Here is a 24,284-nt window from a genome sequence, read left to right as displayed (position 1 = left end):
TCTGCACACTCAGTGGCAGTGGCCTCTCCATTCCTGGTTGAGAGCATCAAGCCTGCATTGCCTGAGAAATTTATTACAGGATGGCCTCCCTTGAGACAGTGGCCACGCAGCAATGATTCTCCTCAGGACCCACCCCATGACCCTTTTACGCTTTTAGACCTTTCACTAAACTAAAGTCCCAGCAGGCCCCTAAAGGTGAGGTACAAAGTGTGACTCATGAGAAAGTGTGCTGCACTCCAAAAGAACTAATTGAATTTTCTAATTTACACAGACAGAAATCTGAGGAAAAATATGGAAATGGATATTGAGGGTATAGGATAATGATAGAAGGAAAATAAAATGGAACCAGGCTAAACTTATTTATTTATGTATTTATTTATTTATTTTTGTGATAGGGTTTCGCTGTCTTGCCTAGGCTGGATTTGAACTTCTGAGTTCAAGAGATTCTCCTGCCTTAGCCTGGCAAGTAGCTAGAACTACAGGTGTGTGCCAAAATGCCCAGCTCCAAATTTATTGATATGGGTTCACTAAGCGGAGATTCTGCCTTTAAGGTTGCAGCTCAGGAAGTTCGGAGGGGCTCCTAACTCTTGGGTTGGTGAACTGAAACATGGACGAAAAGGTGGCCTACCATGAGTGAATTAGAAGTGCTGAGTCTGCCTTGATTTAATGTAGAGGAAAGGATTCGAAGCTTAGGAAGACTAGAATGTTAGACAGAATTTGTCTTTTAAGACCTACTTATACCCACAATGGGAGTGTCTAGAGGACATACTTTTCACCACTACTATGAGAAATAAATCTGTGAGGTGGAGGAGGGGGAAGCATTTTTAAGAGTTCTGTGACCACTCTTACCTGTAGGCCAAGCTTTATAGTGAGGACTGCAGTCACTACATTGGATCAATGCAACAGGACTAATTGCAATGGGAGTAATTCGATCCCAAGGTGGCAGGGGCCAAGTAGTGGCACTCAACCACCAAAAGCAAAATGCATATAATTATTGTAATGGACAGCAGAGTCAAAGCAGCAATCAGAATAGCGTGACTCACACAGACATAAGGTGTTTGCTAGTTAATCCTGGTGTTACTAGAAGGGAAATAGATAGGAAGCCTACTAATTCTTACATGACCTGTATAAGCAGAATATTTTTAGGTCAAATGGACAAAAATCTAACCTAGATGACATAAGCAGAGTTCTGGTCCCTCAATCAATTCCCAGATGAGCTATTTGCAGACCCAGAACCCTCTGAATGAAAGGGAGATTGGATCCCCTTGAGGAACGATTCTGGTACACTACCAAAAATGTTTACTGTTTATCTTTCTTGCAGCCTTTTCCAAAGGGACCTATGGCTTTTTAACAAGGTAATTGTGCATGGAGAAAAAGGAAGTAATCAGTCCTCTCAAGGATTACTGGACACTGGCTCTAAAATGACAATAGTTCTAGAAAACCCAAAATATCACGGTGGTCCCTCTGTTAGAGTATTGACTGATGGAGGTCAGGTGATCATAGAAGTTTTAGCAGATCCATCTTACACTGGGCCCAGTGGGTCCCTCAACCCATCCTGTGGTTATTTCCCAAGCTCCAGAATGCATAATTCACATATATATTCTTCGCAGCTGGCACAAAACCCACATTAGTTCCCTGACTGTGGAGTGAGGGGTTACTATGTTGGGGAAGGCCAAGTGGAAGCCACTAGAACTGTGTTTACCTAGGAAAATAGTAAACAATAAACAGTATTCCATCCCTGGGAAGCTTGAAGATATTATTGCTACCACCAAGGACCTGAAAGGTGCAGGTGTGATGACTTCTATCACGTTCTCGTTCAACTCACCTGTTTATCCTGTGTAGCAGACAGATGAATCTTGGAAAATTAGAGTGGATTATCACAAGCTTAACCAAGCAGTAGCTCCAATTGTAGCTGCTGTATCAGATGTGGTTTCATTGCTTGAGCAAATCAACACATCCCCTATTACCTAGTATGCAGCTAATGATCTGACGAGTACTTTTTCCTTCATACCTGCAAATAAGGACCACCAGAAGCAATTTGCTTTTCTCCGGCAAGTCAATATCCTTTCACTCTCCTATATCAGGGGTATAGCAACTGTTCAGGCTTATTTCATAATTTAGTTTGCAGGGATCTGAATTGCCTTTCCCTTTCACAAGATATTACACTGGTCCATTACATTGATGACATTATGTTGATTGGACCTAGTGAGCAAGAAGTTGCAACTACTCTAGTCTTCTTTGTGTATCAGAGAATGGGAAGACATTTGAGTATCAGAGGATGGGAAATGATTCCATGAAAATTTCAGGGGCTTTCTGCATCAGTGAACATTTAAGGGGCCCAGTGATATGGGGCATGATAGGAAAACTCCTTTAAGGTGAAGGATACATTGTTGCATGTGGCTGTTTCCACAAAGAGAAAAAGAGACACTGCCTAGTGGGCCTCTTTAGATGTTGGAGTTAACATGCTACTCATTTGGGTGTGTCATCCCAACCCATATCAGGTGACTGTAAAAGCTGCTAATTTTGAGTGGGGCCCAGAGCAAGAGGGAGTTCTGCAGTAGGTCCAGGTTACTACTGTACAAGCTGCTCTGCTGCTTGAGCCATATGATCCAGCAGATTAAATGGTTCTTGAAGTGTCTGTGGCAGATAGGCATGATATATGTGAATTTCAATACAGACCCTTAGGATTTTGGAAAAAGTCTTGCCATCCTCTACAGAAAATTACTCTCTCTCTCTTTTTTTTTTTTTTAGAAACAGCTCTTGGCCTGCTATTGGGCCTTAGTAGAGACCGAATGCTAAACCATGGGCCACCAAGTTACCATGGGACCTGAGCTGCTCATCCTAAACTGGGGGTTATCTGATCTACCAAGCGATAAAGTTGGGTGTGCACAGCATCACTTCATCATGAAATGGAAGTGATATAGATTTTGATAGGCCTGAGCAGGCCCTGAAGTCACGGTAAGTTACATGAGTAAGTGACTCAATTGTCCATGGTCTCTACTTCTGCTACACTGGCTTCTCTTTCCCAGCCTGCACCTATGGCCTCATAGGGAGTTCCCTAGGATCAGCTAACAGAGGAAGGGGACATTCAGGTCTGTTTTACAGATAGTTCTTCATGATATGCAGGCAGCACTTGAAAGTGGACAGCGGCAGCACTGCAGCCCCTTTCTGGGACATCCCTGAAGGACAATGGTGATGAGAAATCTCAGTGGGAAAAACTTTGAAAAGTACACCTGGTTGTTTACTCTGCTTGGAAGGAGAAATAGCCAGCAATGGGATTATGTACCAACTCATGGACTGTGGTAAATGGGTTAGCTGAATGGTCAGGGTCCTGGAGGGAACATGTTTAGAAAATTGGTGACAAGAAAATCTTGCCAAGAGACATGAAAATTTGAAAGTATTTATGTCACATGTGAATGCTCACCAAAGGGTGACATCAGCAGAGAAGAGTTTTAATAATCAGGTAAATGAGATGTCCTCTTCTGTGGATACCAGTTAGCTCTTCCCCCAACACTACTCAATGGGCTTATGAACAAAGTTGCCATGGTGGCAGGGATGGAGATTATGCATGAGCTTAGTAACATGGACTTTCATTCACCAAGGCTGACCTGATTGTGGCCATTGCTGAGTGCCTAATCTGTCAGCAGCAGAGACCAACAGAGTCCGCCATTCACTGCTGGTGATCAGCCAGCTACCTGGCGGTAGGTTGATTATATTGGACTACTTCTGCCATGGAGGGAATATCATTTTGTTCTTACTGAAATAGACAGTGTAGATATGAATTTGCCTTCTCTCCATACAATTTGTCTGCCAAAACTACCATCCATAGATTTCTAGAATGCCTTATCCAGCATCATGGTATTAGACACAGGATTGCTTCTGATGCAGCTGATGTGATAGAATGGTGGAATGGCCTTTTGAAGACTCAGCTACAGCACCAGCTATGTAACAGTACCTTGCAGGGCTGAGGCGAAGTTCTCCATAAAACTGTATATGTCTGAATTATTTTCCAGTATATTGTGCTGCTTCTCCCATAGCCAGGATTTATGGGTCAGGAATCAAGGAATGGAAATCAGAGTGGAACCACTCACTATTACTCCTAGTGACCCACTAGCAAAATTTTTGCATCCTGTTCCTACCACCTTATGCTTTGCTGACCTAGAGGTCTTAGTTCCAAAGGGAGGAATGCTTCCATTAGGAGACACAACAAGATTCCATTGAACTGGAAGTTAAGACTGCTATCCAGCAACTTTGGACTCCTTATGTCTCTGAATCAACAGGAAAATAAGGGATTTTACTGTGCTGGCAGGGGTGAGTGATCCTGACTACCAATGGGAAATTGAACTGCTACTCCACAATGGAGGTAAGGAAGAGGATTCCTGGAACACAGGAGATCTCTGAGGATGATTGAGATCAATGGAAAATGACAACAATCCAATCTAGACAGGACCGCTAATGGCCTAAGTCATTCAGGAATAAAGGTTTGGGTCACCTACCAGATAAAGAACCACACCCAGCTAAGGTGTTTGCTGAAGGCCAAGGAAATACAGAATGAGTAGTGGGAGAAGATAGTTATAAATAGCAGCTAGGACCATGTGATTAGTTATGGAAATTAGGAGTATTTCCTCCTTAGCTTGTTCTGAATGTGTATGTGTGTGTGTGTGTGTGTGTGTGTGTGTGCATAGATAGATAAATGATAGATAGATAGATACATAGATTTACCATAAGAAATTGACTCATATAATTATGGAAGCTGAGAAGTCTAAGATCTGCTGCCAGCAGGCTATATATGTCTCTTTGTTTTCTTTCCTTTCCTGTTCCCTTTTCATGTAACATAACATGTATTGACTTTATATCGTATAATTTATTTATTTATTTATTTATTTATTTATTTAATTTTGAGACAGCGTTTCACTCTTGTTGCCCAGGCTGGAGTGCAATGGTGCAATCTCGGCTCACTGAAACCTCTGTCTCCTGGGTTCAAGTGATTCTCCTGCCTCAGCCTCCTGAATAGCTGGGATTACAGGCATGTGTCTCCATGCCCAGCTAATTTTGTATTTTTAGTAGCGATGGGGTTTCACCATGTTGGCCATGCTGATCTCGAACTCCTGACCTCTGGCGATCTGCCTGCCTCAGCCACCCAAAGTGCTGGGATTACAGGTAGGAGCCACCACGCCCAGCTATATCATAGTATTTAAGTATTGTTAATTTTACATCTCAGTACTTCAGTTATAGGATATCAAGGATAAGAGTAAACACCCCTCAAGGACTTTGCCTCCTCTTCTGGGGAAGGGGTTAGTGCATTTTCAGTTCTATGCAGTGTAGTTTTATCACATTAGATGGAATTATGAATTTGTTATTTTCTTTATTTGGAGATAAAATATGTTTAAGAAAATGCGTATGAGTGCCAAACTGGCAAGGAGTAGATTTGTGATGGTTAAACTTTTGTGTCAACTTGACTGGGCCAAAGTGTACCCAGAAAAATCATAATTTCTCGGTGTGTCTATGAGGGTGTTTCTGGATGAAATTAACATGTGAATTAGTAAACTGAGTAAAGCAGATTGCCCTTCCCAATGTGGTTGGGCCTCATCCAAATCTGCTGAAAGACCTGAGTAGAATAAAAGGCTGAGTGAGAAAGAATTCTTTCTCTCTGTCTTTGAATGGGGACACTGGTCTGTTTCTGTTTTTGAACTCAGACCGAAACTTATGCCATCAGCTCTCTTGGTCCTCAGGCCTTCAAAATCAGACAGGAACTTACATCATCTGCTCACCTGGTTCTCAGGCCTTCAAGCTCGACCTGGAACTATACCATCGGCTCTCCAGAGTCTCCAGCTTGCTGACTGCAAATTTTGGACTTCTCAGCCTCCATAATTATGTGAACCAACTTCTTATGGCAACTTTATCTATCTGGATGTCTGTGTATCTATCCATCTACCTATCTATCTATTTATCTGTCTATCAATCACTTACCTACCTATCTCTTATTGCTTCTGTTTCTCTAGAGAACCCAGACTAATACAGATTTGAAAGGAAAAAAATGGATCTTAGTATATCCAGATTTTTTAAAACATGAACCTTTATGTTGATAGAAATTGTGTGCTTTTTTTGATGTAAGATGCAGAGGAATAATAGTATCAGGATGATCTTTTGAAAACTGCAAACAGACCAATTTCTGTTTCCTACAGGAACTACTTTGTAGATCCTTTTAGAACAGCCTGAGTGAGATATTGGGGGTGTTGAAAGGTAGAAAGCATGATTTGGGTTGATATCAAATATATTTTTTTAAACAGGGGAACCTTCTCTTCCATCCTACTACACTACTACACTCTTTGCATAAAGTCACCTTTTGTGGAGGACAAAGGTCTCTGCAAAATATTTTGAGGGAAAAGATAAGAAGGGTATATTTGTATTGGATATAGATCTTCTACCTATATAACTGTATAGGTTGAAGAAAAGAAAAGAATAAAATACTTTAAATATAGGTTTTAACATTAGGGACAGGAAATGATGAATGCAGAAAGCTGAGGACCCAAAGCTGTCAGACAAATCTGACTTAGCCTCATTAGATATTTAAGAAATAAAACATAAATAGATCACAGCAGAAAGGCTCTCATTTCTGAGGGACTGCTAGGCACAGATTTTGTGCATCTTCTCTATTAACTGGGTCATCATTGATTAAAGAGTTTTTCTAGTGCACTTGGCATACTCATTCAGTATTAAACTGAACTCAATTAAACTGAACTCATGGGGCTCCAGCAGAGGGCGTGATTCACAAATGCTGGAGCAGGGGACGCTTTAGCAGTATATGTCTAGAAAAGCAAAGATGGATCTGGAATTTCCAGACTATTTCAACCTTTTCCTTTAGCAGCGTGCTATATTCAGGTAATCAGTAATTCAAGCTAATATGAAAGAACAATGAGAAGCTGTAAGCTGGATTTTTGGAGAGATATTAATTATTGAATAAAATATTTTAAAATATTCACTGGAATGGGGTTTTAAAAATAAATTGCATTTTTCTTTAAAATGCATGAGATGTGTCTTCTTTTATCAACATTAGCTGCCTTATTGATATTGAGTCCAGAAGCCGAGGGAAGAAAAAAAAATTTTTTTTTAAATGCCAAGTTAACAGCATATCTTAGGGAAGAAAAGTGACTGTAGTGAGCAAGTAATTGTAGCTTGATAAGAGTTTTTAATAATGATTCCAAACGTCAGTAAATAAAACACCACTGCATAATAATGAACTTTGCTCCTTAGGCAAGTGTCTTAAAATACATATTTTGCACTTAAAACATCCAGATATCAAAAATATTCAGGGACTATGGGGAAACTGATTGAGATGTTTAGGAATTAACCCCCATCATCAAGACTGCTTGGCCCCTTCTGATCTCAGAACAGCTTTCATAAAAATATTCTACCGTGAGTGCATGTCAGGGATCTTCATGTCCAAGATAGGCTGAACTTCATGATGACTGGAATAAAACATTTCCCATAAGCGCTTCCTCTCTCACATCTCCTAACTCAAGACCCCAACCTTTGGTCTTGATGTTTCTGAGGACTATGAGTTTGAGTTTTTAGTTTTAACCTATAAATATCTGGCCTTCAGCCCTGCCTCTCTCCTACTGTGCATAGGAAGGAAACTGAGAACATTCAGCTCACATTGAGCAATAATGCTTAACATATTAAAGGCAAAGTGATACTTTTAATGGTAATTTTTGATAATGTTATTGATGGTAGCGATGATGATAATGAAGGACAACACTAACAAATAGAAAAAAAAAAGAATAGAAGAGAGCATAAAAAGTACCCAGTAGAATGACAATAGGCTAGATATGTTTGAACTGAGACCCTAGACCTCAATGAAAACAGAATAATTTCAATCTCAATTACATCTATCAGTGTATCTAGGTCCTGGGATATTTTTCTTCCCTGGGAGCAGACACACTTTTAAATTCCACTTTATGAGAGTACTAAACAATTGCAGAGGCAGCAGCTCTGAGCATTCCTTTGAAGTATGTACTAAAGAGGCATTTCAAGCACTGCTAAGAGTATGCTGCACCATCATTAAAAGCCAACATTAAAATTCAGAAATTAAAGGCATGTTTACACCAGACTAAACCATTTTTTCTTACACATTAAAAGAACATCAAGCTATCCAAAATAATTCAGTGAGAAAGGTCTCTTTTTCTTGTTTACCCATCAACTAAGAAAGCACTGGGCCAATGTTATTCTAGTTATCTCAGCATTTTTAGCATTCTCTTTGTATAAATTTTTTAAAACGGCAAACTTCACATATACAATATCATGTTTGGTATAAGAAATAGACTATTTGAGGAAACCAAAATTATACTTAAAACCTGCTAGGAAGAAAATAATGTTTATTGCTCTCCAAAATAGATGGAATATGAGGTGCACTGATTTCTAATTCCAAACTGAATCCCATTTTTCCCTATAGCCTTAAGTTTTAATTGCCATTAGATTTCTCTACCCTACTTTTTCATATTTTATAAAGAGTTCTTGCAAGTGACATGCTGTGGTGGCAGTGGAATGCCCTGCTCAGATCTTCATAAAAACCTCCTGTGGGAGGGTAGTTCATCAACAATTTCTAGCTGCTCCCCTCCTGAGCACTGAGGCCACACGTCCTATAAGCTGCTCCAAGACAATGGCCAAGCACAGCAGGGTAGAACCAGTCCATGCCTGCTCAAAGTGACGCTTCCTCTAATGAACACACTTTCTTTGAAGCGCCCCCCACCACCTTAGTGTGCCCAAGATTTTTTCAGAACTGTTGTGCAGTCTGAAGGATTCCTTCCTTCCCAATCCTTCCTTTTCTTTTCATTCTTCACAGTCATGATGTTTCCATCTCAGTCTGAAGGCTCTTCCTTCAAAGGCAATACACCCACAAATCCCTTGGACATCCAATCCTGTCCTGGTGTCTACTCGGAGGACCCAAACTGATACAGAGAGTGGTCTGAGAAAACAGGTGACAAGAAGGGTGTTGTGGGGACTGGATCATTCACTCTCTAGCTGGCAAATAAGGTACCATGCTGGACTTAGCAAGATGTCTGGCTTTTGAACAGAAATCTTCATAGCATCAGAGATGAGACAGAATTAAATATGGGTGATGAAGGGAAAGGCAAGAAGCTTTTGTTCAGAAGTTCTTCCTGGTTTAGTCTTGGGAAGGTGTATGTGTCCAGGAATTTATCCATTTCTTCTAGATTTTCTAGTTTATTTGTGTAGAGGTGTTTATAGTATTCTCTGATGGTAGTTTGTATTTCTGTGGTATGTCTTGTGACTTTTTTATGTGTACCATGATTTAATAGATCTCATACATCAGAATTCTGATCATGAATGACTGACAGAATATTTTTCTTGGGCAGTCCTGACTTAACTAAGACTGGCTTGTGGTTAAATTAATATGTTTGGTTTTTTGAATGTTAATAGTAATTCTGATTCAGTAAATGCTATCGCTGTTTTCGTCTTCTAAAGATATGATTGGACTTTGTTAATAATGTTCAACTTTCCACAAAGATGATGTGTACCATCTTAAAACCTATTAGAGATTGGTTTTATATTTAGATGTACATAACTGGTTACGTGACTATATTTAAATACTGGGGAAATCCCCCCTCTTTCTCAGAACCAAGCAAGACTCATTTGTGTTTTGTGTTATTTGCCTCTTAAAGGCTGGGCTGAAGATAAGGTGGCAAAGTCTACTTTATCTTTTTGGTTTTAACTATACTAACCTAATTAGAATTTCCTGTATCTAAAATGGTTCCTTGGCCAGGTGCGGTGGCTCATGCCTGTAGCCCTAGCACTTTGGGAGGCTGAAGTGGGTGGATCACTTGAGGTCAGGAGTTCAAGATCAGCCTGGCCAATATGGTGAAACCTCATCTCTACTAAAAATACAAAAATTAGCCAGGCGTGTTGGCACATGCCTGTAATCCCAGCTACTTGGCAGGCTGAGGCAGGAGAATCACTTGAACCTAGGAGGTGGAGGTTGCAGTGAGCCGAGATCACACACCACTGACCTCCAGCCTGGGCAACAGCACAAGACTCTGTCTGAAAAAAAAAAAAAAAAAAAAAAGTTTCTTGTACTTATTGAAAGGCATTTTAGTGTGGTGTTTGTGTAATATCAAATAAATAATATTTAACACTTAAAAAGGAAATACATCATCTGAAATGCAAAGCATAGATAATTTCTGAATAAGGTGGCAGCCCAATTGCTGCTGATTTCAGGAGTGATGACTTAGGAAAAGTCCCCAGGGAGAGGAATGCCCTTGGTGTGAGGATCAAGGCATTTGAGAGACACAGAGTGAACAATGCCTGTAAGGACAGCAGAACTGACTATTTACTACTAAGTTGAATTGTTGCTTTATAGAGGTATAATGATAAATGATAAGGAAGTTGACAAATTCATAAAGTTAGCTGTGATAGCCAGTGGCCCTTTATGGTAGTTTAGGAAGAAGGCATTACTTCCTGCAATGGAAGAGCTGATAGTTGTTGAGAAGCAGACCCGGGATTTCATAGTGAGAACTACAGAGCTCCAGAGACATTTTAATGTTCAGCAAAGACAGTACAGGTTTCCCCTAAGGTTAGGGCTGTGGTTAGGATCTCTAGAATCCTACTGGATAGAATTGGAACACCTGAGTCAATGCTGACCGGGATGGCTTTAAAACCCCTGAGGTCCTCTCATAATCCAGGAAAGTCTTTCTTGAGGACTTAGAAGCCACTCTTTTGACATGTAATTTCGAGGAAAGATAGTGCACCTATCTTTCAGTTTCTGTGTAAGAATGGGAGCCTAACTTTTATGGGCACCAATTAGCAAACATGGATGGCCTAATAATTGAGAAAAAACATTTGCAAACTCAGGATTAGCACATCCCACTGATCAACCGCCCAACCCCACCCCATGTCCTCCAGCACTTTTCCAGTAGATCACCCCAGTTCTGAAAATTCCTCCTTCCCTTTGTTTCAATGTAGTTGACCTCAGATGACCTCTCTCTTTTGTTTTAGCAGCTTTGAATAAAGTCTTTTTTGCCTTCCAGGGTAATTTTTACTTTGACAATATCCCTGAGATTTGTGGCTTTTCAGACCCCTCTGACACTCAGAATTTGCAAAAGGGAGAAGGCTGTCCCTCCCTTATAAGAGCTAGCACTGCTCCCCCACAGGAAAAAGCTACAGAGCAGCCTCTCCTTTGCAAGATGATAGGTGACCTTCTCAAGAGTTGCCCCTCCTGCCTATCCTGATTATAAAGCTGAAAACCATGATTGAATTATAGCACAATCTAACTGGAGACATACTGGGCTGATAAGGGAGAAATGAGTTTACAAGCTGAAGGAGTTTCAGGAATATGCTACAATGTACAAACAGTAGCCAAGGGATCACCCCTGGGGTTAGGTTTGAGGGTGCTCGATCAAGGAAGCCAGAGTGAAAGACTGAATAAGAACAATGGACTTTGCAGCACTTTTTAAAAGACATTTGATTTTACACCCTGGTAAGGACCCCAGAATATAGGACAAACTTTCTGCTAAGAGTGGCTCTTAGAAGCCAGGAATAAGTGATGGCCCTGGCCGAGCAAAGTGGAAATGTCTGGGTTGCCTGGTAGAAGCAAAAGGCTCAGGAATGTGGGCCTGATGGAATGTATGGCATGTAAGGCCAGAAGCCCCATTAAATGATTTGCTTCATGGGAGGTCACAGGGAGTCTTTCAGCCAACAGGAATCAATTGGTGAGGGCAGCAGCATCCATAAGTTCAGTGGCGGCTCGTCTCAGAATGACGGGCAGTTGGATGAAGAGGGGCTCCCAGAACAGGTCTGATCAGTATTCATGCGCATGATGAGACCCTGAATAATTGAGGCTAAGTGCAGGGCTTAACAAACAAAAGCAGGGGACACAGAAGATTGGAGTAGTCAAAGGGGCTTGACCTTCAGGGAGTTATGGAGATTGTTAATACAATATGGTATCACTAGGGGCAAAATAGACAGGTAGCTAATGAGTGAGCTGCTTGACATCTACAATCAGAAATAAGCTAGAATGAAGAAGTGGGAGGCTGAGGCCAGTTGCCACACATAAAGTTACAATGCTTTGCCTAGTTCTCACGCCTAAATTAATTGAGTTTCAGGATTCATTTACTAAAGAGATGACCATGTGCCCATAAAGGAACAAGTCTCCAATACCACAGCATGTATATACTGTAATGATTCCCCAAGTCTTTTCTCAAAGGGACTTCTAGTTATTTACTCATGTGACCATTTACTAGGAAAAAAGAAGTACTCAGAGGAATATTGAACAGATTTCTGAGTTGATGTTGATACCTGGTGACTCAGTGAATCATCACGGCCCTCTAGTTAGGGTAGAGATTTACAGGAGCCATGTAATAAGTGGAGTCTGTGCTAAAGCCTGGCCTAGAGTGGATTCACTCTGTTCACAGACATATCTGGTGGTCATTTCCTGGTCTTCAATATGCAATTGGTACTTTACCTGGCATTTGGCATATTCCCCATGTTTGGTCTTTGGACTTCTTGAAAAGACCAAGTGGAAATCTCTGAAATTATTCTTCCCTCCTACCTGTACCAAGATAGTAAATCAGTGTGTCTCTGGGGGACAGGGAGGAAAGGTAGAATAAACATGCCATTCAAGAGCTACAGGATGCAGGGATGTGTGGCCCTAGCATATCTCTGTTTAACTTACCATTCTTCCCATGGGTAAAATAAATTGATCCTGGAGAATAAATATAGACTATAGACTACTGTAAGCTTAGCCAAGTAATAGTTCTTGTTGTAGATACTATACCATGGGCATAGTAAATATTTTATGACAAAGGGTTCAAAAAACAGTGGCTAGTATTTTGGAAGCCTTGCAAAGACACATTTCTGAAAACTGCAATTTCAGTCAGGTTTTTAGGGGTCTAGTGATCGGGGCATGTGAGGTATCCCCTGCAAAGTAAAGGTCAGATTTATGTATCTTCTTGCCCTTATCACAGAAAAGGAAGCACCACACCTGAAAGACCTTTTTGGATCGTGGCTGGAACACGTTTTGAACATAGCAATATCGTCTAGCCCTTAAGTCCAGTGATACGAAAGGATGATAGCTTTAAATGAGTTCTAGAAGAGAAAAAGGCTCTGCAGCTGGTCGAGGATGTGGGTCAAGCAGCCCTACCACTTGGATCATATAATCTGTCAGGCTCTAAATTGTTGTAAATGTCAATGGTGGGAGAAGATAGAATGTAAGTTTATGGCAAACCCCAGTGGGAGAATTTTAGCGTATCCTACTGTGATTCTGAAGCAAGGCCATAACATCTGCAGTGGGGAATTATACTCCATTTGAGAATCACCTTTTGATATGACAGTTGGCCCTAGTACAGATGAAACACTTGACTGTGGGGCACCAAGTAAGCATGTTCCTGGAACTGCCCATAATGAGCTGGTTCTCTTAGATCTACGGTGTCATAAAGTCAGCAGGCTCAGCAGCAGTCCATCGCAAGTTAAAAGTACTACATTGGAGATCAAGTTTAAGCAACAACAAGGGCACAGGCAGGCTGCATGAGCAGGTGGCCTAGACCCACATGCCACTCAGGATGGTTGCACTAGTGCTCTTTACTTGGTGCATTTTCTAAGACCAGCTGAAAAAAAAAGAAAAATACCCATGCTTGATTTATAGATAGGCAGTCTCAGTATTTGAGCTCAAACTGAAAATGGATGACAGCAGACTGTAGCATTACTTGATAATCAGTAGAGAGAAAACATCTTCCCAACACCTGGAGGTGAAAATGAAGAACCTGGTCATCAGTCTGAGGAAGTAGAAATGGCCTGAGGGGATAATATATACAGATTTCTGGACATTTACTAATGGCCTTGATGGCTGGTGAGGGGCCTGGGGGAAAAGACTGGAAGATCTGAGACAAGAAGGTCTAAGATAGCATGTGGGTGGACACATGGGAACCGGTACAGAGTGTGAAGATTTTTGAAACTTCAGTTAATGCCTAAGAAAGCATCTATGAAAGAAGATATAGTGAACAATGAAGTAGTCAAAATGATTTGGTTAGATGACATTAGCCACCTTCGTCAATGACTTCTCCGGAAGTAGGATGATGGACACATACATGAAATGGCCCAGTCATAATACTGGTATTTCTTGATCATGATCAAAGATTAGATTATGCTTATGCTTATTGGTTTGCCTCGTAATTGTCCTCCATAGCTTTCTATTGTGCTTAAAAATCTAAAAACTAAGAATTATGACAATTATATGAACAAATTATGAGGTTCAGAAAAAATTGGAAATACCAGAAATTATAGAACTGGACAGGGTTCTAGCGGAAGCACAATACACTGCCCAGAAAGTGAGCCTTATTTTATTGGTTACATGTATTTAGATTCAGATATTGACTCAGATTGAGTATTAAAATTTAGTTTTAAATCTTGGCTAATTATAGTGACTTTTTGAGAAATTATGTATAAATGGGCAACAAGCTAGTCAACAGAAAGGTTTTATTTAAAGAATGCAATAGTGTTGTCAGTTTTGTTCGATCTGTGGGGAGCATTGTGGATGATGTAGTCCAGCTCTTTAACTTGGGAAACCTGAGGCCTTAAGGATACTCGCCCAGTGTTGTAGCACTAATTAGTGTCAAAATTATGGTTTAGAGCCCAATTATCCTGACTAAATATCCTGTATTTTTTAAAACTAAGTCATATAGTCTCTTGTACATAGAATAACCTTACTTGAAAATACTGTGGCTACCCACATAAATCCATATACCTTGAAATAACTGATCTTTTCATTTAATTTATCTTAATGAGGTGGCCTTGAATAGATCTTGTGTTTTCTTCTTCCAAAACAGAAGTAAAAATGCAATTGAGATAGTAGTTGTAATTTTAAAAAGTGTGAAAAGTGATAGCAGGTTAAAAGTTCCCAAATTAATCCATGTAACAAAACTGCATTTGGACCCTCTAAATCTGTGAAAATAAAAAAAAAAAATTACAAAATTCTCAAATTACTAAATTGTCTCAACTATTTATTCACAGATCTGACAGTGAATGTCTTTTAGAAGATGTTAATTAACCTATTCCACCACTGGCCAATCTTTTTGATTGTTTACCTTCTGGAGAAGAAGTTACAGATTTTACTGACCTTATTTTCATCTTCTACTCTGCAACAATTTACAATACAATTGTTGCATTAATATACTGTAAAATATTTACCTATTTTACTATTGATGCTTGTGTTGTTTTGAGTTTGGGGCTATAAAGAATGATACCAATATAAATATGCTTGCAAAGATGATATCAAAAATATTTAATGATGGGTAAGGCAAGGTCACATACCAATCGTAACAGTTGCCAAACCCATCTGAGTGGAAGCTTGGCCGTGTCTCCTGGTGCACATTTTCAAAAATTTTTCTGATATCAGTATCAAGGAATGAAATTATTGAATTATAAGGCATTTGCTTTGTGAAGGCATTTAACTTTACAAGGTAATTTCAAGCTATTTAAAAAATGGTTGTACCAATTTATGCTTATATCGATTTACACTTACATGAGAATTGTTAATACATTGCCAACATTTGAGTTCCCTAGAATATATTTTTACCAATGTAATGTGCATGTGATGTCTCATTGTAGTTTAAACTGGAATTAACCAGAAACTAATGAGGCTGGGCATCCATGCACGCTTATTAATCATTTGAATTTCTTTGTCCTCTGATTTATTTATGCATTCTTGACAGTAGCCCTTTTAAAATTGCTTTAGATAACAAATATCTTTCTGAATTTTGTGGCTTTTCTTATCAATATTTTTATAATTTATGAGAAACAGAAGTCTTTATTTTTATGTAGTTGCATTTATCAGATTTGCCTTTTGATTAGTATTTTTCTGTCTTGATAACTATTAGAAAATAGTTTTCAATTTTGTTCTTCCTCTTCAAGTATGCTCTGACTTTCTTGGCATTTTGTGCATCAACATAAATTTGTAATCTTCTTGTGAAATGTCACATATATTTAAAAATGTGGTTGCATTGGGCTGGGCGCAGTGGCTCACACCTGTAATCCCAGCACTTTGGGAGGCCGAGGCGGGCGGATCACGAGGTCAAGAGTTCGAAACCAGCCTGACCAACATAGTGAAACCCCAACTCTACTAAAAATACAAAAATTAGCCAGGCGTAGTGGCGTGCACCTGTAATCCCAGCTCCTTGGGAGGCTGGGGCAAGAGAATCGCTTGAACCCAGGAGGCGGAGGTTGCAGTGAGCCGAGATCGCAAGGCTACATTCCAGCTTGGACGACAGTGCGAGACTCCCTCTCAAAAAAAAATAAATAAATAAATAAAATAAACAAGAAAAAATGTGGCTGCGTTGAATGTCTGCATTTGTGATTTGGGAAGAGTTGAGTACCACTACAATATTCAACTTTTTCAATCAATGAACATGGTATTCAGGTCTTATTAATATATTATCTTAACAACATTCTTTTTGGAGGTCTTGAACCTCTTTGTTAATTTATTCCTAAGCATTTGATACCTTTGATGATAATAAAAATTATGTTTTAACGATTTCACTTGTATCTAGTAGAATTGACAAATTCACTTGTATATTCTAAAGAAAATTGTTGAGTGTTTGGATTTTCTATGCATAAAGACATATAATCTACAAATAATTATAATTTTCTTTTCCTTTCTACTTCTTGTTCAATTATTTGTATTTTTTTCCTTGCCTTGATACATGACTTGGATCTTTTATACAATATTAAATAGAAATGATACAATAGGCATACTTGTTTTCTTTCTGGTCTCAAAAGAAAAGCCATTCACCAAGTTTTATACATAGATACAATTCATTAGATTTAAAGAGTACCATTCCAGTCCAAGTGTGCTATAATGTTTTTATCATGAATGAATTTTTAATTTCATCTAATTAAATATATATATCACAGTACCTTATATATCACAGTACCTTATCAAATATATCACAGTACCTTATCATTCTTATACTTTAGCATATTAATGTGGTAGATTTCATTAATTCATTTCCCAATATTAAAATACTCTTATGTAAATAGTATAATTTAACTTGATCATGATTCTTATCATTTTTATACATTGCTGGATTGTTTTTTTTCATTATTGGGTAGATATATTGACATCCATGAAAATATCGCATATCTGATTATGGTAACTTGGTTTTCTCTTTTGATTGGCATGGATTTTTTCATTTTATTAATCTTTTCAAATAATCAAATTTTGGAATATTGTTTTCTTAAAAATAATCCATGAAACTCTTCCTTCATTTCATAAATAATAAAATAAAAAATATGATAATACAAAAAGAGTAAAAATATCAAAATTAAAAAACAGTTTTTTTGGAGTTGTTAGTTATACAGGAAGGAAAGATTTCAAAATTTTTGCAATTATAGTTTTATCATTATCTTTTAATAGATAACTATTTTGTCTCAATCTTCAAGATCTTTAGACTGTAGTTTGAGGCATTTTCAGCTTTTAATACCTAGAAAATAAATAGTCAAAAAGCCAAACTTTTTAACCATTTATCTATTTATAACTTTTTAGATCTGGCGTTATCTTAAAAAAAAACTCCAATATATACTTCACCTAAGAATGCCCTTAAAAGTTTACCAGAAGTATATTACATAAAATTTGATCAGTTAGTGTCAATACATTCCTAAATTTAATTATTGCAGAGATGAATAGATAAAAAATAAAAATTTAAACCAACTAGGTTTTACACTGTTTTAAGGTTAAAAAATGATAGATAACTTACTTGCTATAGCAAGAGAGTATCAAAGAATATAGTAAACATGTAAGCCCCCTCGGACATGCCCTAACTGGCCAAAAAGGGTAAATCCGAGCATTAATATGAATAATAGCTTCAAAGAATGAAAACATATCAAATATGTTTCAATCTTTGGTTTTATAATGATACTAAAAATAAAAACAAAAAGGAATTGGTTACTTTTTGAGGGTGGTAGGGAACTATCTATTAATTTTGAAATATGGTAAACAGATAAAGGGAAATTGTCCAGCTTTCTCTGCCTTTATCCTAGATTTCTTGTACAGACTGTAACACGGGGTAACCAAATATTGACTCAAAAGAAGTTTATCTTTTTCTAAATATTTCAAGAAGAAATAATGATTGATATATAATATTATCATTTTGCAATATTTAATTAATTAATAAATCTATTCTAGGGATTGAGCATCAGTGGCCACAAGCAGGACAAAGTAAGAGACCACCAGACATATGTGCCTCCCAGTCCAAGAATACAAGACCAACTTGCGACAAAGAAATTGAACTTGATTTGGACCAAGCATATTGAAAAAAATACAAGTGACACAGAGGCAGAGAAACTTGTTGACTACACTGTAGTATGCAATGAGCAAAACCTAGTTTGCGAGGAATCCTACAGGTGCAAAGACCAAGCTTTGTTTCTTTTCTTCTTTTTTTTTTAAAGACGATTCACTGAAAAAGAAGGGAGGGGGAGGAGAATAAGTAAATTAAAAGAAGTTTATAAAAATATTAAAAATAGAACAAGACAACTACACTAGTGTTTTGTGGGCTCTGTGAGTGATAAATCAAGAAATTATTATCATTAAATCAGGATAGTGTTACATTTAGAAGGGTGGGAATGAGTTGTGATAGAGACGAGTTGAATGGAAGACTTATGAGATGGCTGGCAAAGTTCAATTTTTTGGTCTGGGTGGTGGTTATAAGAATGTCTGACATACAATCATTTATGAAGCTATGCATTTGTTTAATTCTGTTTTCTGTATTTCTGCTATCTTTGAAATACAAATTTAAAACTGGGTGCGTGAATGTATTTACGATACAATTTTCAGAGATGTCCTGAAAAGTTTTATCTTTACATTAAGGATGAATTTATCAAGTTGATAAACACAAGAAGTCAAAGGTGATATTTTCAATATTTATTAGTAAGGCTGAGGCAACAGCCTTTATACAGCACAATTTACATAAGTTATCAAGATACATCTTCTATACAATCACAAAACCAAGACATATTTTTACATAGAGTAAAACTCAAGACGGATTTACAAGCATTTTTTTTTAAATGCAACTCTCATGTATTTTCAGGTCAATTTATACAGTCCTTAGTCCAAGAATTTGCATTTGTCCATTAGATTTTCCAAAGGGATTTGGGTAAAACAAACAAACAAAAAAACACATTAGCAAATCACCAACATGGCATGCAACATATAGTCAGAAACAAGACATATCTTCAAGTACTTTAGTTTTTATTTCAAAATCAGTTTTATTAAGATGTTTATGTTTTCAGACAAGAAAATTTTTTCTTAAACCTCATATGTGTTTTTAGGATATTAGCACACACATTAATCAGTAGTGGGAGCACCTGAGCACGTCACCGAACAAATATACAGACACAATCAAACAATAATCATATTCACATGCTGAATGCCAAATGAAACTAATATTTCAACTTCATCTACTTTACCAAGTGTATACTTATGTACAAGGTAATGAATTAAGAAAATGCTCTCAATCTACCTATCAGATAAAGAATTTGATTAAATAATTTTGGCTTAATGGATACCTTTAATAATAGAACATGAAACATACAGAAAACGGCATTGTATCATATTCAATGAGAATATTTGTTTCACTCATTCTTTACTGTGTTACACCCAAGGCAAGTAATTATTAAATAAATAGCTTATAATTATTCATTGAGTCTTCTTTCACTTTCATTTCAAGCTCAAAAAGAGGGAAGGAAGATCACTTCTGTCACATATAACACATATATAGCTGTAGTTGGCTGATTTTGGAATATTTGACATTGTAGCAATGAAAATAAGTTTTTAAAAATATTGTTAGTTATGATTTAAATAATAAAGTAAAAAAATACTATAAACATCTTTATGATATTTTAATGAAATGAAGCATTGATCAAATAATTTCTAATAAATTGGGCACAATATAATATATACTTTTATTTTACTTCACATCACCGCCACCGCTAATATCGCTACTGCTACCACCACTATCATTACAGTCATTCCTATAATAAGAATCAATATCAGCTGGTTACCAGCTATAATATTCCCACAATATGACTACTTAAATGTGTGTGATCCACAAAATTAATTCCACTGGTATGCTGAAAATATGCATTTAATTAGTGTAATTTATTAAAATAAGGGCAATATTAAAGAGTAAAGACAATTGATGCCCCTTAGTCTTGATAGTTTAAACTGAAATATAAATAAAGAGTTCAGAGTCACCAAAAATCTGCTTAATCTTTAAGTTAAAACAGGGAAAACACCAACTTCTTGCTACTAGGGTTATTTGTGTCTGTAATGACTATTTTTTATTCCCTGTCTTTTGTAAAAATTCACTCTGTGCTTTTGTTTCTACAGCCGAAAGTTTCTTTAGGACCAAATTTTAAACCAAGAAGCAACATCAGTCTCTGATGACTCAATGAAATTGTGGGAAAAATTGAGATGCTCTTCAAGGTAAAAGTGCTGTAATTGGAGTAATTACGTATTATATAGAGATTACAAACTCTGTCAGTATTAGAATAAAAAAAAGTTAATTCCAATAAAATGAAATAAACTGAAGAGTGAAAAACCATGTACTGTGATATGTACAAAAAAGTAAAAAACACCAAGAGCCCTATTTGCAATAAAAAAGAAACAGTTTTGTTGTAAGAAGGGTAGTCGACATCATTCAGAAGAAACGCATTCATATAAGGATCAGTGTTGCATAGAATAATTCCAGTACAACCTAGAAGTTTGGTCAGCTGCAAACTTGGCACACTGGCAGGATCTTATGCTCTCTGAAGGGGAATGCTGGTGCACGAAAAGAAGCCCTGTTGTCAACTCTGCTGATTGACCTAGCCCCATCGCTAGTTCCTTGGAATGGAGGGGCTTCTATAATGGAAAGACTCCTATGCTTTCAGGTTAAATAGCTACCAAAGAGATAATCTTTGTTTTGGTGATCCCTCCATTTATATTATTTTAAAAGAAATTGCAACTAGAATGAAGAAAACTAACTGGTCATACAAACTCTCATGCATACCTATGGATATGAGTGGCTGCAAAAGAGGATCAGAGATGAGTCAGGGTTTTCTTTTAAGGGCAAATATCAGAGCCTTTTTATGTCAGAAGGAGATCTTCTTGGACCTTTTCTTCCCCAATTATGAGTGATGATTATAGGCTTCTTCAAGTGCTAGCTTCTGCTGGAAATATCCATGGCAACCATTAGCAGATCGAATAGTTTCTAAAAATAAAATACTAGCAATATAATGTCTTTGATGATTCCACTCTCCCATGCTCATTTTAGAGCAATGTCAATGGTAAATGACATTGTATTGTCAGTGGAGGGGGATTAAAAAATAGAGAGAAGAAAAGTTATGGTTATCTTTCTCAGTTTGGGGAAGAGTGAATTTGTATTCTGAAGTCATATATATATATATATATATCCTGGGATATATTAGAAATTCTTTTATTTTTAGTGCTTGCTTTACATTCCTCTCAAATTTAGAGCATTTTTTCTTTAAAAATGAGAAAATTCAATATCCAACCAATATCTAGAGATGGTTTTCTCTAATTCCACTAACACTTCACCCTTAAATAAAGCAGCAGGTTTTAAGCTCAGAATGCTCTGAGAAGCAATTTGATTTATTTATTTTGGGTAGAATATAGGAATAGGGTAAGACCAGCATTATTCATTTAATTTAGGATAAAAAAATTTGCATTTTCATGTAATTCTTCACCTTTATTCAGGTTAAAGTTTACATTTTAAATAAAAAATAAGTTTTATAGCTAATTTACTGCTTTTGTCTATGTCAATCCTTGCCATTGGTTTAGATGATGTTTTTCACATATAACATTTGAGAATTAAAAAGCTATGTAATAATTATTCCTCACTTCTGTGTATAAAACTATATTTGGAAATGTGCTTTCATCTTTCATGGATCATTGATTTATCATCACAACATCTCTTTTGGAAGGTTAAGAATATATAATTATTTTTATCCTATAGATAAGAAAACTGGGGTAAAGTGAGTGTAAGTGACATGTGCAAGGTGACACAGACAGTGGCAGAACCAAGACCAGAAGACAGGCTTTTATTCCCTGCTGAGTGTGTTTTCCACAACTTCACGTTACTTCCTTAATTAATAATGCTGATAGAGAAGAGGGTGCTTCATTTTGAGACTTGGACATTAGTTGTTTTATACATTATTATTAAAATAGCTCAAAGTATATTTTAATCTCAGGTAAATGTTGACTTTTCACATATTTTCCCAACATTGATGAACTTGATCACTGTGATACTGTCACTAAAGTAAGAAAATAGAGCACTAGAGAGAACTCGAGTTTAGTGTCATGTTTTCATGATACAATCAGTAAACGAATTAAGTCATTAAGAAAAAAGCATAAAATATTATGAAATGAGGATCCATTTAATTAATCAATGTCACAAGATTAATATGGTTTGTTTGCCAGAGAAAGAATTTTCTTTCTCTGTCAATGCATCACTCAAGAGAAAGGAACTGTGCAGGATAATACATTTATTTGCAGTTTCACAAAGAGTAAGTTATCATGCTTCCTAGAACATATCAGTTTACTCTAGGTCCTTTGGTACATAGACTGAAGATGTCTTGGCTTAATGGTAAATTATGAAGATTTCAATGGTTTCAACCAAAATTCCAATATTTTATGGGGCAACATTCTTTGTTAGCCAGTCATCATTTTATTTCTAGATAAATTCAATTTTATTTCTACCTAGTATTATCTTCACTCTACATTATTTCAAATTATACAGAAACAAATGTGCTTTTACCACATGGACTCCAAGGTCAGTATTGTATACCCTTGTAACATTTAGACACAGAGAAAACTGTTAAAATGTGGCCTAAAAGCCACAATTTCTACGTCTCCTGTTCCATTTTCCCTAAGAACACAGCCACCTCACTTCCAGTCCTGGACACATATTGTAGGTGTATCTTATGTCAGAATCTGAAAGCAGCAAGTTGTCTGAATAGAAGATGATGAAGGAAGATTTTTGAAGTTTTGAAAACTGAGATTTGTTACATCAGTTCTTTCCTTTCAACCAACGCTTCTTTGCATAAAGAATTACCTTTGTGCTGCATGAAAACCACGTTAATCTTTGAGCCTCTGTCTTAAGCTATAGCTCAACTCTGCTCAAAGATTTTTGTCTTAAGTAATCAAAATTTGTTTCACAGTTTCTCTTCAAAGCCATGGGAAATTCAAGGTCTCAGAACTCCATTCTTTTTGTTTTCAGTATGTGAACTTTTTCAAATTAATATCTTTGTGTGATCCACAACAATAAATGTACAAGGTGTTAAGTATGTTTTTGCCTGTTGTTCCCACTCTTATGTTTGCCTCTCAAAACTTAGCTTTGTACAATAGTATCCAACTATAGTCTTGATGTGAGGCTATTTAGAGCAGTTTCTATACCCTGAGAAGACATGTTTCTTCAATGCGTTTGAGTAGGACTGACCAAAAGTTTGTGCCAGTTGACTATTCTTTTTCTGAGATCCACTTTGTCAAGCCAGATACAGGCTTCACCAATCAAGGTCTTTTTCATAAACTTCCCTCCATTGGAGAAAAGTAAAATCTAGAAAAAATAGCCAAAAATAAATATATTTAATTTATACACATATATATGTGTATAGTTTTCAACCTCTTTTAAGGACATTTAATCATCAAAGAAATAGCACAAAAGAGGGTGACGCTGAGTAGAAGTAGCAGACATACTTGCAGGAGAACTGATAACCAAGGTGTTCTCAAAAGATTTGCATGTAATATAAATTAATTCACATCAACATTTGTATTATTCTGCAAAGGAAAATACACATTCTGAAGAATGTGAGAATACTAGGTAAGAAATGTATAACCAGCTAATTCTAAGTTTATGCTTAAACTGATGGAAAGTTTCACAAAATAACTTTGCCAAAAATTTTTTACTAGTTTACACAAATCCAAATCAAATAAAAGATTATCTGTATTCTGAATAAATAAATATAACTTCACAGAGCATTGTTTTTATTTAGTATTAAATTTTCTGGTGATTTTACTATAGTATGTACTTCCAAGCTGTTTTCTGAAGTCATATGCAGAACTTATCACAAGGGTCTCAAACTAAAGAATTTTTTTTTTTTTTTCATTTTAAAGATGAGTTGAAGGAAAGGTAGCGAGCATTCAGTGGAGCTAAGCAGTAATCCTTATGATTTTATTCTCTTTTTCTCTTCAGAATCTCCTTCAGTTATATAATTTACTCTTATTC

The 24,284-nt window shown here is 36.9% G+C and overlaps 1 protein-coding gene across 5 annotated transcripts in view; it reads right to left on the bottom strand.

Annotated features, from left to right (window-relative positions):
- Positions 1-18,907: 18,907 nt before the first annotated feature.
- The window catches only part of PCLO (piccolo presynaptic cytomatrix protein), a 404,883-nt gene continuing 399,506 nt past the window's right edge, over positions 18,908-24,284 (bottom strand). For all 5 annotated transcript variants that reach the window (XM_055283384.2, XM_055283385.2, XM_055283386.2 and 2 more), the window contains one exon: positions 18,908-23,615. In XM_055283384.2, the coding sequence (XP_055139359.1) occupies positions 23,475-23,615 (141 nt within the window). In that variant the 3' untranslated portion in view covers positions 18,908-23,474. The remainder of the gene's footprint in view (positions 23,616-24,284) is intronic.

The sequence above is a fragment of the Symphalangus syndactylus genome, chromosome 6 (genome assembly GCF_028878055.3).
Source record: "Symphalangus syndactylus isolate Jambi chromosome 6, NHGRI_mSymSyn1-v2.1_pri, whole genome shotgun sequence".
In the NCBI taxonomy this organism is placed as follows: domain Eukaryota; kingdom Metazoa; phylum Chordata; class Mammalia; order Primates; family Hylobatidae; genus Symphalangus; species Symphalangus syndactylus.
Note: the sequence above shows the minus strand (reverse complement) of the source record. Positions and strands in the feature narration are given on the sequence as shown.